Here is a 15,298-nt window from a genome sequence, read left to right as displayed (position 1 = left end):
TGCTGAATAAAACGAAGTTCAATTCTTCCAAGCATGCGTCGACTTGATTCTGAGCATGCGCGGGTTTTGAACCGATGCTTTTCTGTACTAACCATCGGTTTGGACCGATCGGGCAGCAGTCCATCGGTTCGGTTTTGAAGCATGTTTTAAAATTTTGGACCGAAGGAAAACAGACCGATGGGCTATACACACGGTCGGTTTGGACCGATGAAACTGAACCTCGGTCCATGGGAATGTAGGCTATACTACTTCTTATCTAAAATAACAATACCAAACCAAGACCATCAAAGATGGTGATAAAATTGGCCGCGGCACCTTTATTGGTATGAATAAATACAAGCAATTATAATATAAATAAACTGTTATCTTTATTAAATTTTATAAATCAATAAATATTTCAAACTTAAATTATTTTTTCAAATATTTCCAAATCTCACTCAGTCTTAGGACTCGAGCGAGTACCATAAATAAATTATTAAAACAAAAGTCCCCCCTTGATCCAAGGGTGACAAACCACATAAAAGGTGCTGCGACAGGGTGGGAGGGATGGGGGAGCTCTTCACACTGTAAGGTAAAGTACCTGAAAACTGCCTGAGCGGGGGGGGTTTATATACCCCTCGCCGCACGTGTATGAGTCATACATTACACGTGAACCTCCCGCTCAAAAACACCTGTTCTACTGTACACTACACGTGACTTTCCCGCCCAAATGCCTCACATTCCATAGGCCTCCTTTTAACCCCTCTAAATTGTTTTAAACAGCAGGGATAGCCACACTCCCATGCTGTTGGCACTAATCATGCCCCCTTGCTCATGGGAATGTAGGCTATACTACTTCTTATCTAAAATAACAATACCAAACCAAGACCATCAAAGATGGTGATAAAATTGGCCGCGGCACCTTTATTGGTATGAATAAATACAAGCAATTATAATATAAATAAACTGTTATCTTTATTAAATTTTATAAATCAATAAATATTTCAAACTTAAATTATTTTTTCAAATATTTCCAAATCTCACTCAGTCTTAGGACTCGAGCGAGTACCATAAATAAATTATTAAAACAAAAGTCCCCACACAGCCTATTTTGTTTGTCAAACAAACAAAAAAGGCTACCCCAACACCGCGGCCTTCTCAATCATGGTTTGTATATCTGAGTTAAAAATGTCCAGACCAACATCCGACAAGTGGACACCGTCTTGTCTATATAGGCCTGGAAACCCCCCTTCCAACTCAGTATGTCTAAAGGAAAAACCTCCCAAACTGGGCATAAATCTTTCCATTAAATGATTAAACCTCTTTCTTATTTTTTCTAAATTTTTCTGTTTCCCGGATGACAACCAAACCAACCTTGGGACTATCTCAGAGAAAATTAATCTCGCTTTAGGAAACCAACTATGTATTAACTGTAAATCACTTTTTACCAAAAACAGTAGCTCCAAAGTGGATTGTTTACCCACATCATTGCCTCCCCCATGTATAATTATAATATCAGGAGAAGGCCAGCATTCCGCCAACTTGAAAAATTGTAATGAAATATTTTTCCACTGTAAACCACGGATACCTCTCCACCAAATTTGACACCATTCGGAAGAAAAAGACAAGTTGGCAGTATAACATCTCTGACATGCCCTTTTGTGAGCCCAGTGCACAAAGGAGTGTCCTAGAATCCAAATAACTCTCTTCTGACCTAAGAAATTAAACAGACAAATTAGGGCGAACATACAAATTAAATTTACTGGATTCCCACCTCCCCAAACTTTTAATGACAGCATCGTCAAGGCCCATTCTAGCTGCCTCTGTAGCGGCCCCGATTCTGAAAGAGTGGGAAGAAAATTTTAAATGGGAAAGACCGATGAAAGATATGCACTTATGCAATAACGCTGAAAACTGGAATTTTGTTAATGGTGCAGTATTTAAATGCACTAAAAAATTTCCGGCACATTTAGGCCTGGTACTCAGATATTTTGATATTATTAATAAAGGACAAATGGTACGGTCGCCGCAGGCATTTAAAACGAGCCAATGACCTTTACCTTGAACGTCAGTTTTTGATTTGCTAATGAAAATTAGCACTTTTTCTTCCTCTATCCTTACATCATTCAACATTAGCCCAGATGTACCTTTCTTATTTGCTGGGACCAACTCAGATATCCGCAAGGCCGCGAAGAAAATTAAAATAAATGCCGTCTGAAATAATAAAGCTTCAAATTCCGAACTACATACTGAAAACGTAGCAGCGCAAATCCTCTTTAAAATGTCGATCGATATTGGCCTGCGAGTATCTGGTTGGTGTGTCCTTCTCCTGTAGCCCTTCATAGCCTGACGAACAGAGAAAAAGCTATTACATCCAGGTAACCTATTCATCTTGAAGAAAAAGGAAATACCCACCATCGTCTTATTAATATGATTGGAGGAAAAACCCTTCTTCATCAATGAACTCATAAATGCCAATAACGTGTTCTCTGTTGGTACTAAACCAGAACAACCCAAACCATCATTAAAATCTAACCACTTCTTCCATGCGATCGAGTACTCGATCCATGTTCTAGGAAGTACTGACTGTTTAATTGACTCCAATGCCGGCGTCAAATCAACTCCCATAGGTGGCTTGGACATTTGAAACCTACCAAGTCCGCTTCCGGAAAAAGCAGCCTGAACCGAGAGATCTGAAAGCGAGATAACGAATCAGCTACCGTATTTTCTTTACCTGGCACATGTTTCACTTTCACCCAGATATTGAATTTTAAACACAGAAGGACAAAGTAACGCAGTAGCTTTATTACCTGTTCAGATTTTGAGGATAAACAATTTATTGCAAATAAAACTCCTTTATTGTCCGAGTGTATCAATATTCTTTTGTTTGCAAAACTGCTTCCCCACAATTCAAAGGCCACTATTATGGGGAAGAGCTCCAACAAAACAATATTTTTTGTTGCCTTGCATTGTACCCAAAAAGGTGGCCAGGCACCGCAACACCAATGTGTCTCCCATATTGCTGCGAAACCTAAAGATCCCGCCGCATCCGTGTACAAATGCATGTCTGCTGCAAAAATAAATTCATCTTGAAACATTGTCTGACAGTTGTAGTCTTCTAAAAACTGTGACCAGACTAGGAGGTCGTCTTTTAAATCTGTGGTAAGGCGAATGTGGGAGAAAGGTGATTTTAATCCAGCTGTTGCCAAAGCCAATCTCCTAGAAAAAATTCTGCCAACCGGCATTACCCTAGATGCAAAAGCTAATTGACCAAGGAGAGATTGCAGCTCTTTTAAAATCACCTTCCTTCTACGTAACATACAACAAATTGTGAGCTGTAAACGAGCTATCTTTACCTCAGGTAGTTGAAACATAAATAAATTTGTATCAATGCTTATGCCCAAAAAATCCAGCTTCGTCACTGGCGGAAAAGTCTTTTCTTTTGCAATCGGAATACCGAAATATTCCGCAATCACTAGGAAAAGATGCAATATTAAATTACAGATGGGAGAGTCCGGAGGCCCTATAAATAAATAATCATCAAGGTAATGGATGATTCCATTACTACCTGATTCAAAACTAATTACCCACTGCAAGAAAGATGCGAACAATTCAAAATAATGGCAAGACATTGAGCAACCCATTGGGAGGCACATATCATAGAAAAATTTATCCTCAAAACAAAAACCCAAGGAACTAAACGCTTCGGGCGCAATGGGTAGTAATCTAAAGGCTGATTGAATGTCGGATTTTGCTAGTAAGGCGCCTATCCCTATTCTTTTTATCAGAACCACAGCGTCATCAAAAGTCGCATATGACACTGAAGCTGACGCTGGGTCAATTTCATCGTTTAAAGACTTACCCTTAGGGTAGGAAAGATGGTGAATTAACCTAAACGAATTAGGTTCCTTCTTAGGAATAAGCCCCAATGGAGATATCCTGAAATCTTTAAACGGTGGGGAAATAAAAGGACCGGCAATACGCCCAGCTGTTATTTCCTTGAAGATTTTTTCCCTCACAACTTGACTATTTTGACTTACCGATTTTAAATTCTTCACTGTTTCACAACCTGTTCCTAAAAATTTTGGTAATTCAAAACCAGTGGAGAAACCCTTAATTAAAATTTCCGCTTTCTCCTTGTCGGGGTAAAGGAGAAGCCAAGGTAGCATTCTTTCCAGACTCACTGGAGTTCGTGCTTTTTGGGATGTCTTTGTGTTGGAAATTTCTTTTGAAACACTTCACCACCGGGTGAGGCCCGAAACAGAAAGAACATTCATGCCTATATCTGCACGATGCCGCCCAGCGGCATTGCGACTCGTTAAAGGCATAACATATTCCTTTCTTGTACATCGCAGAAGCATTATTTGGAGTAACCGACGGTTGGCTTTTATTAAAAATCGGCTTTTGCGGAACTATGAGGTTCAACCACAACCCCACATCCTTCATACCCCATTTAAGATTTTTGTATACCGACAGCTTCTGGCGGAACGACTCATCATAATTATACCACCCGAAGCCTCCGAAATTTCTATACGCTTCCAATATATGTTCTAAATGCTGGAAGAGACCGCTACATTTCTCAGGGAATTTCTCGCCTAAAACCGCAGAAAATATACAAAAAGCGTGTAGCCAATTGTGAAAAGACCTGGGCGCAATACGTCTCCTATCCTCTTCATCTGATTTTTTTTCCGAACGTACTGCAAATTCTTTACTGTTAGGAAGCAATGACATCAGGTCTACAAAGTCATTGTTCCAAATTTTTTCTTTTATATTCAAAGCCAAGTGAAATCCCAATGGAGAAATCTCACATGGCAAAACTTCTTTAAGACAATTATCAGGAATTTCAGAGTGACTTTTTTCTCTTATTGTGTGCGAAGACACTTCGCTATTTCCTAACCAAACACTTGAATGTAAATTAGATTTAGGAGTAGGAATAGGTTTAAGTGCATCAGTTAAATTATCAATTTTTTTTAAAAGTAGTGAAATTAAGCTGCCTTCTATTAACTCACCAGCAGATGCCGCTGGAGCGCTTGAAGCCGCAGCTGACTGACTTGTGTTCCCGTCCTGCCTTTCGACTGCCATCGCCGTACCCAGCTGTTCACGCCTGGAGACATGCGATGCTGAAGGTCCCGCTTGGTTCTTTCCTGGAGCCTGCGAAAGGAAGAAGACATTTTCTCCCCCAGGCGGGGATGGCTGAGCCTTGGTCCTACCACCTCTGCCTCGCCCCGGGGACGGCGAGGCATTCTTACGTTTTTTATTCGCCTTCCGGGCACTGCTTGCACCGGCTCTGACGTCACTCCCTCCTTCCTCCTCCGAACGATATACCGGCAACCCGCGAGATGCCTCTGACGTCGACGGACGCTCCGGCGGGCGAGTGCGCTGAGACCTGCGGGCTGGGAGAGAAAGAATATCCAGAGGGGGCGGCTCACACGGAGACACTATCTCACCCTCCTCCAGACCGGCCGCGCTTCCGACCGCAGCTTCCATGCCCTGGTCCACGGCAGACGGTTCTTCGATAGCCGACAGGCATCTCTCCAGCCACTCTTCTCCTCCTTCGGTCTCCGCTCTTTCCAGTATTTTCTTCACCAGCGCTCTCATCGCCTCAGAAGCAAGAAGGCTCATCCTCGCAGCGTCCGGGAGCTCTTCACACTGTAAGGTAAAGTACCTGAAAACTGCCTGAGCGGGGGGGGTTTATATACCCCTCGCCGCACGTGTATGAGTCATACATTACACGTGAACCTCCCGCTCAAAAACACCTGTTCTACTGTACACTACACGTGACTTTCCCGCCCAAATGCCTCACATTCCATAGGCCTCCTTTTAACCCCTCTAAATTGTTTTAAACAGCAGGGATAGCCACACTCCCATGCTGTTGGCACTAATCATGCCCCCTTGCTCATTCTCATCGGTTTTGTCCGACCGTGTGTACGGGGCCTCTGTGTGATGTGATAGCTACTGTTTGCATGTTCTTCAAGCATTTGGGATGCCTCACACAATAAGTGATCATCTATTAACCAAGAACTGCAAAATCCTGCAGGTTTTTAGTACCCACTAAGGCACCTGCACCAGAAAGGGCTTCTCTGTTTGTTGTGGGCTGCTTGTGTTGGTTGTAGTCAAGTAGTGCTGTGTTATTGGTCCAGCTTGGTTGAGTTTAACCAACGATGAATAGTAATCTCTTTGGAAGACCGGAAACGGAGACATATGTGTCAGAACATGCTGAGGTGAGTCCCTCCTGTGATATCAAATGAGGGTTAGGATTACAAATTCCAGTTCCAGTCCAATTCTTTAGGAGTCATTTCTGTACCATTGATGTATGAAATTGGGCTGCACGTGCTACCCACCTGGACATAGGTGTGGCAATTTAGTAAGTACTGTATTTATTGGCGTATAACACTCACTTTTTCACCCTGAAAATAGAGGGTAAACTGTGCCTGCGTGTTATACGCAGGGGGCTGTTTAAAGTTTTTTTCCTGAAACTTCCCTCTTAAAGTTAGGGTGCGTGTTATACACCGATAAATACAGTGATTGCTCTGCTGAAGAGCATAGAATTTTTGTTACAGCCTGCTTCTTTGGACCCTTATGTGTACATGTGTAAAAAAAGTTTTTTTATCTGTACATGAACTGTCCTCTCCTTGTTATCATGTCCCTAAGTAAGAAAATACAAAAATACTCAAAGGCTGCGCCCTTTCTTCTACCAAAGAAATGTAACAGTTGTAGTACATAATGTTCTTAGGCCCCAATTGCTAGATCTGAGATAATCTAATATAATTGCTCCTGTGGGCAAGTAGGGTTATATAACCATTCCACCCACTTTCTTGCAGCTCTTGTTCCAAATACTGCCTCTGTTGATACACTTTGTTCATACACACTGAATGCTATGTATAGACATTATCCGGTAAGACAAGAAGACAAAGTTATCCACAGTAAGTTTCTTATTTCACATGGCCTTAGTGACTTTAATTTTAGCTGTCCTATAGAGCAGGAAGGAAAGAAGAACTGGAATGGGAGACAAAATGAGACATTGGGGGTTATTTACTAAAGGCAAATCCACTTTGCACTATAAGTGTAAAGTGCACTTGAAATTGCACTTGAAAGTGCAGTCGCTGTAAATCTGAGGGGTAGATCTGAAATGAGGGGAAGATCTGCTGATTTTATCATCCAATCATTTGCAAGCTAAAATGCTGTTTTTTTATTTTCCTTGCATGTCCCCCTCAGATCTACAGTGACTGCAATTCCTAGTGCACTTTCAGTGCATTTTCAAGTGCAAAGTGAAATTGCCTTTCAGAAATAACCCCCACATGTCTAGTGCACTAGACATGTGCATTAGTTTACCTCCAAACTTCGGGGATTTTCGCATTCATTTTAACAAACGTTAACGAACGTGCATAATCTGTAATCCGAAATATCCAACATAAAAAATGCTTTATTTTCGTTTCGTTGCGACAACAATTAGATATAGATAGAAGATTTGACATGACGGTGACAATAGCGATCTGTGTCTAACGAACCTGCGGTCAAATGTGCCTAACCTAACTTTATTAGTCCAAGATTATTCGACATAGAGAGAAAAGATTCAACATTATAGAGACATGAAGATTCGATGAAGGAGCTAAAAACATACGATCGCCACAAATGGACATTTAAGGTCAAATGCTTCGCCCATAGGCTATAGAAGAATTCTAATGTTGGTTGACTAGTAATAGTAATTAATACAGTATTTATTGGCGTATAACACTCACTTTTTTACCCTGAAAATAGAGGGTAAACTGTGCCTGCGTGTTATACGCAAGGGGCTGTTTAAAGTTTTTTTCCTGAAATTCCCTCTTAAAGTTAGGGTGCGTGTTATACGCCTATGCTTGTTATACGCCTGTGCGTGTTATACGCCTGTGCGTGTTATACGCCGATAAATACAGTAAATATAATTATTACTAGTCATACAACATTAGAATTCTACTATAGCTTGTGGGTGGAGCATTCGACCAGAAATGTACGTTTGCGGCGTCGTACAGATTAGCTGCTTCGGCGAATCTTCTTAGAACATCCGACGGACATCATAAGCCTTCAATGACAGATTCGACCTTAATTCATTCGGATTTTTGGACAAATGCATTTTTTAATGAAACTAAATAAATAAAAACGAATTTTGGGAGTAACTAAATACATTTATTTTTCGGACGAAAACTAAATTCCGAAACTAAATATTTCAGTGTGCACATGTCTACTTTGCACTACAAGTGCAAAGTTCACTTCAAAGGGCACTTGGAAGTGCAATCGCTGTAAATCTGAGGGGTAGATCTGAAATGAGGGGAAGCTCTGCTGATTTTATTATCCAGTCATGTGCAAGCTAAAAAAAAATATTTTTTATTTCCCTTGCATGTCCCCCTCGACTGCACTTCCAAATGCACTTTCAAGTGCACTCAAAATTGTATAAATGTGTGTGCATATAATCAGAACCATTCCTTTCTGCATTCTGCCCATTTCAAACATAATCAGCTACTTGAAACATATTTTTCTTTTTCATTTTAGTATATATAACATATTGATTATATTTAGTGAAAATGTTATCCTAAATAAAGTTATCCTTTACAGAAAAACACATACATATACCTAAACAAACATTTAAATGTATTTACAACCAATAACTGGACTTTACTATTCTTAATATAATCTAAAGTTGTCCATAAAGATGTATCCTTATGATTGACACCTGCAACCACTTAAAATATATAATACAGTGCAAATCCAACGTAAACAATAAAAATATATGTACATCAAGTTCATACATAAACTGTAAAAACAATACTCACTTGATAGATATTAAGTTTTGGCACACATACATCTCAGCATAGGATTGATACCAGGAGAATAAACAATTATTTACTCTAGCAATAAAGTATATTTATTAAAGCGAAGAGTTAAAACCAGTGTCATTGTTTGGCCATCTGACTCATTAGGGAGACTTTTCATACACTTCCTGTCTTAAAGGGGTTGTAAAGGTAAAAAGAAAATTCCCTAAAGAGCTTCCTTTACCTTAGTGCAGTTCTTCTTCACTTACCTCATCCTTCCATTTTGCTTTTAAATGTCCTTATTTCTTCTGAGAAATCCTCACTTCCTGTTCTTCTATCTTTAACTCCACACAGTAATGCAAGGCTTTCTTCCTGGTGTGGAGTGTCGTGCTCGCCCCTCCCTTGAGGGGGGAGGGGGCGAGCAGGAGAGTCAGGATGCCCACTAACACACAGCTCCTTTCTCTATCTGCAACGTAGAGAGCGTCCTGACTCTCCTGCTCGCCCCCTCCACCCTCAAGGGAGGGGGCAAGCACGACACTCCACACCAGGAAGCCTTGCATTACTGTGTGGAGTTACAGGCAGAAGAACAGGAAGTGAGGATTTCTCAGAAGAAATAAGGACATTTAAAAGCAAAATCGAAGGATGAGGTAAGTAAAGGAGGACTGTACTAAGGTAAAGGAAGCTATTTAGGAACAAAAAAAATGTACCTTTACAACCCCTTTAAGCCTCGTACACCAAGAGAGCTTTTGGCCGGGAATCCTGGGCGTGTGTATGCTTCCTAGCAGTTTTCCCGTCAGGAAAACAGACGGGAACCCCGACAGGAAAATAGAGAACCCTGCTCTCTATTTCCTTGTCGGGTTTCCCGGCAGAGTGTTTCCCGCCGAGAAAAACGGTTGTCTGTATGCGGTGAAAAAACGCACATGCATACAAGCTTAGTGTGGGGTGTAACAAGATGGCGGCGATGGCATCGAATGTGACGTGTCGTAGTCGATGATGTCACCGCGTTCTTGTAATTTTAAAGATTAAGGGGTAGATCCACGTACATCGGCGCATATATAGACCGGCGTAGCGCATCTCATTTACGTTACGCCGGCTCAACTTAGAGAGGCAAGTACCGTATCCACAGAGTATTTTCGCCCAACTTTGCGCCGGCGCAACGTAAATTCCGACGCGTAAGCCGGCGTAATTGAATCACCACTGTTTTTTTTTTATCTTTTGTGCTATAAATAAAAAATAATAATTAACTTTTGTAAATAAGTGCTCCCAATCAGTGCCCGGTCGGAGGAGAGCACTAATTGGTGTGTTCAGCTCAGCAGGGGAGATGGATATACTAACTTTGCATAGTGCGTACTGTGTCACTGACCAGAGTTGACAGTTTTTTATCAAAAAAAGACTCATAGGGGGTTATTTACGAAAGGCAAATACACTTTGCACAACTGCAAAGTGGATCCACAAACTGCACTGAAAGTGCAGTCGCTGTAGCTCTAAAATGAGGGGAAGATCTGCTGATTTTATCATCCAAACATGTGCAAGCTAAAATGCTGTTTTTTATTTTCCTTGCATGTCCCCCTCAGATCTACAGCGACTGCACTTCCAAGTGCACTTTCAGTGCAATTTCAGGTGCACTTTGCACTTGCAGTACAAAGTGGATTTGCCTTTAGTAAATAGCCCCCATAGTGTGTACTAGGCTTTAGTCAGTTGCAGTGCTGGTAGTAGTTGCATTTTTTTTTGTGATAATTTTAATGGGCAAGTAAGATGAATTGGACAGTTGATTCCTCTTCTGATTTTTGTGCCAGACATAAATGACTGTTATTTCCACATTGTTCATGCATTAAAATACATTAGTTTGCGTGTTAAATTTTTGTTGTATTTGGGAAGCCTATTTATTTTGAAAAGGCTGTTGATGCACCACATCACAATTTATAATGCAACTGCACCTTTTTCCCCCAAAGCACCACAAAGCACAGGGTTCTCACATCTGTTCATTGAAGTGTATTGTGTACGTGTCTTGGGGTGCCAATTAAAATAAATGGAACTGATGGATTGCGGAAAAAGAGGAACTAATCTTTCAATCGTTAGATTCCCCTACTAAATTCCGTGATAGATGGAATTGCTGGACGAGCTTTACTAAATCTGCTAAGTTTCGAAACCTGACTCACCATTCTAACATTAATTGAAATTGCTCTTGTTTCACCTGCAATTTTGTATTACCATTTGATCCCCTCCCCCCCCTTTTTTTTCTCTCCCTCTTTTATTAATATTGTTTATTTTTGACTAAATATTTTCCATTATATTATACTGTCATATCCTTCGATCTGATCCTGATGGACCTTTTTAACTATTTCCATTGGTATGATAATATGATATATGTTTAAATGATTTATGCTGTTCTGTGGATATTGTTGATCCACTCCATTTCATCTACTGTTTGTCTTGATGTATTTTCACATATGTATTGCTTTATTATATGATTTTTTCTGAAATACCAATAAAAAATATTTAAACAAAATAAATGGAACTGCAGCACAAACTGTTGGCGTGCATTGCAATAATAGGCAGTGTGATCAAAGTAAGTTAATAGATAACTATAGTAAGCACTGCCCAATTGGTTTATAACATGCTTTCAAGTGCTATTCTAAAGGGGTGTGTGATGGAGAAAGGGTTTTTAATTTAGGTTTGTATGTATATATTCATACATGGTATAAGATCTCAGAGTGTCATATATTACCTTTTCTGTAAGAATCTTTATTTGTTCTTGAGAATCCTCTAACTTTTGGTGGTATTCCGCTTTGAGCTTGGCTAGATCCTTTCTTTGCTGGCAGATCTCCTCATCAGCTTTTGATAACTCCAATACTGCACTTTCATTGGCTTCTTGGAGGTCATTAATCTGGTTTTTGAGGTTACCTGTTGTACATATGCACCATAACACTTTAATTAGACAGTTTATTTATTCAATTGATCTTAATTACGGCTAAAAAAAATAATTAGCCTAATGAGTACTCACTGTTTTTAATTCCCTTATTTATATATAATAGAGGTAACAGTATTTGTGACTACACACATATGATGTTACTAGATTTAACCTTGAAATCATTTTGACAATTTGGTTTATCAGTAATAAGGCCTCTGGTTTGTGACATCTTACATAAAGCAACATAAAATAAACAACATAGGCTTTACAGCTCTACTCTGATAAACTATATTTTAGTATAAGACAAGGGTGAGTCAAATCACCTCTCTGCCGTTTATCTCTCTGATGGTCCAGTGGTATCTCCCTGAGGCGGTTTCTGTTTTTATCCTCTTTTACTAGGCCATAAAGAAGGTAACACTATTGCAGCTGTACTTACTCCCAAGTTTTTTGTTTATTATACAGACCATGTGGGGAGTACTGCATTTCATTAACCTACTAGCGTATGGGTAATGAGTGAGTTATTGTACAATTTTAAAACAAAAATGAACTGTAGCAACAGTTCTCTGCCAAGCTAAAATTGCATTTACTACAGAGGCATACATTTTATTGCAAACATCCTAACTTCTTAGAATTATTTTTATCATTTCTGTGATATCTATTACTGTTACTGATTAAAGCTTGACTCCATGTATGGCGGGTGGAGAAAGGTTAAAGTGGTTGTAAAGTCAGAAGGTTTTTTATCTTAATGCATTTCTACGCAACTGCCCCCCTCAGTCCCCCTAATGCTTACCTGAGCCCCATCTTGATCCAGTGATGTTGCACTAGAGACTCGGCTGTCCTCCTCATTGGCTGTGACGGCAGCGAAGCACCATTAGCGCCCGCTGCTGTCAATCAAAGTCTGTGAGCCAATGAGTAGAGAGAGGGGGTGGGCTGGGCTGCTGCTCCATGTCTGAATGGACACATGGAGATGTGGCTCAGCTTGTGGGCCCCCATAGCAAGCTGCTTGCTGTGGGGGCACGCATCAGAAGGGAGGGGCCAGGAGCGTCAAAAAGGGATCCGATAAGAGGAGGATCTGGGCTGCTCTGTGCTAAACCACTGTATAAAATGTTTGTTATTTTTCACAAAAAAAAACACGAGAGTTTAGTATCACTTTAAATCTCCAGTCGGTTGCTTACTTCTATTCGGACTCTTGAATAGATTTACTTTTAATTTAACTTTCACTTCCTGTCCTGCTGTCAATGGTATCTGAGCAGGAAGGAACATCTGCAACAGGGACACAGACAATAATGAAAACCTGACAGTGACTCTAGCCTTCCTCTATTCTATTAAAAAATTATTTCTATCTTTGTTGTAGTTGATGAGTTCCCATCACTTCCTGCCTTTTCCAGCAGGACAGGAAGCGAGTGTAAATCTCCATAAAAGAGCCCTGGATAGCAGTTAAAACCCAACAGGTATTCTAAGGCCCCATACACACCATAGAATCCATCCGCAGATAAATCCCAGCAAATGGGTTTCAGCGGATAGATCCTATGGTGTGTACACGCCAGCGGATCTTTATCCGCGGATATATCTCCCCTGGGATGGATTCCAGCAGATGAATATTTGCTGACATGCAGAACAAATCCATCTGCTGGAATCCATCCCAACGGATGGATCCGCTGGTCTGTACAGACTCACCGAATCCATCCGTCCGAAGGGATCCCCTGCATGCGTCGCAATGATTCAACGCATGCGTGGAATTCCTTATATGACAGCTTCGCGCACGTCGCCGCGTCATAATCGCGGCGATGGCGTGACACGTCATCGCCAGAGGATTTCGGCGTGGATTTCAATGCGATGGTGAGTACACTCCATCGCATTAAAATCTGCTGAAATCCTCGAGAGGATTTATCCGCGGAAACGGTCCGCTGGACCGTATCCACGGATAAATCCTCCCGTGTGTATGGGGCCTAATACTGCTCCACTGTATCAAATATCCTCCCCTCCATTCCAAAAACACAATGATAAGACCTTTCGTACATAGCTCACAACTGTCCCTTATTTAAAGGAACTATCCCTCTTTTGAGGCCAAATGCAGCCTCAGTTGTCTCTATTTTTGGTCTGATAGACAAAAAACACTTGGTGCATGGAGCACAGTAAAACCCCTCATGGATTTTTAACCGACAGACCAAAGTGTTGATAAAAAGTATATATTTTTGGTCCGATATGTACATCACTATATACAATTTACCATTTTACTACCAAAAATGTTATGCTGTATTAAAATGTTTATCCAACCTCCTACATTACTGCATTTGATATTTTTAAAAGTAAATATAATGCTCAAAAGCACTTGTAAGGTTTAGCCAGTCTTTTTCTGCATAATTGATCCTTGTGGTCTGTGTAATCGGGGGACGTACAATGTGCCAAATTGTGTCCCTCTATACACATTTCAGAAAGTTGGGAGCTATGGCTTTCAGGAGACTTTTCTTTTGGTTTTCAGAAGACGTGTATTAGTATTGTTTTTTAGTACACACAAGTAGGTGTTTTTTTCATAGTTGTACAACTATCCTACCACCTGTAAACATATCTAGCTTTTATATTAATTACAGATCTCTGTATTACTTCTGCCACTTTGATGAATGTAGACATGCATTTAAAATGTATTACTGCTCTATAACACATCATTTCAAAGGTCTCTAAATGTTCTGGCTGATGAATTGTTCCCTTCAGTTTTAACCTCACCTAGCCTTTGTAATGGCACAAATAATTGCAAAATAAAGCAATCTTTTGTTTTATCAAGGAACAAATGTACTTTGTTTTGTCGCAGCTCACTTGCTAGTAAGGGCATCCAACCATTTCACGAGCAAAATGTTAAACTAATTTTAAAAGCATCATTTATTTGTTTGAGAATAACATTTATTCCTATAAAGTGTTAGGAATGACAATGACTCAGAGAATACAGACTCGGTTGTCTGTACGGACACTACAGCCATTTATATCTACACATATAGCTAGATTCAGAGAGAGTTAAGCCGGCGTATCAGTAGATACGCTGTCGTAACTCTGAATCTAAGCCGTCGTAAATTTAAGTGTATTCTCAAATTGAGATACACTTAAATCTAGCTAAGATACGACCGCCTGCGCCGTCGTATCTTAGCTGTCTATTTAGGCCGGCCGCTAGGGGCGTGAACGCTGATTTACACCTAGAATGCGTAAATCAGCGAGATACGCCTACTCACGAACGTACTCTTGCCCGTCGCAGTAAAGTTACGCCGTTTACGTAAGGAGTTTTCAGGCGTAAAGTTATTCCACCAAAAAGCTGGCCTAGCCAATGTTAAGTATGGACGTCGGTCCCGTGTCGAATTTTGGAAATGTTACGTCGTTTGCGTAAGTCGTCCGTGAATGGGGCTGGACGTAATTTACGTTCACGTCGAAACCAATAAGTCCTTGCGGCATAATTTTGAGCATGCGCACTGGGATACGTCCACAGACGGCGCATGCGATGTTCGTTCAAAATATCATTTACGTGGGGTCATGGTTTATTTACATAAAACACGCCCACCTCTTCACAATTTGAATTCCGCGCCCTTACGCTGGCCCATTTACGCTACGCCGCCGTAACTTAGGAGGCAAGTGCTTT

At 40.6% G+C, this 15,298-nt stretch overlaps 1 protein-coding gene across 3 annotated transcripts in view; it reads right to left on the bottom strand.

The window, feature by feature from the left end:
- The window catches only part of LOC120926512, an 82,763-nt gene that overhangs the window by 26,815 nt on the left and 40,650 nt on the right, over window positions 1–15,298 (bottom strand). For all 3 annotated transcript variants that reach the window (XM_040336495.1, XM_040336494.1, XM_040336496.1), the window contains one exon: window positions 11,494–11,669. In XM_040336495.1, coding sequence (XP_040192429.1) covers window positions 11,494–11,669 — 176 coding nt within the window. The remainder of the gene's footprint in view (window positions 1–11,493; window positions 11,670–15,298) is intronic.

Source organism: Rana temporaria, chromosome 2, assembly GCF_905171775.1.
Source record: "Rana temporaria chromosome 2, aRanTem1.1, whole genome shotgun sequence".
NCBI classification, from domain to species: Eukaryota; Metazoa; Chordata; class Amphibia; order Anura; family Ranidae; genus Rana; species Rana temporaria.
Note: the sequence above shows the minus strand (reverse complement) of the source record. Positions and strands in the feature narration are given on the sequence as shown.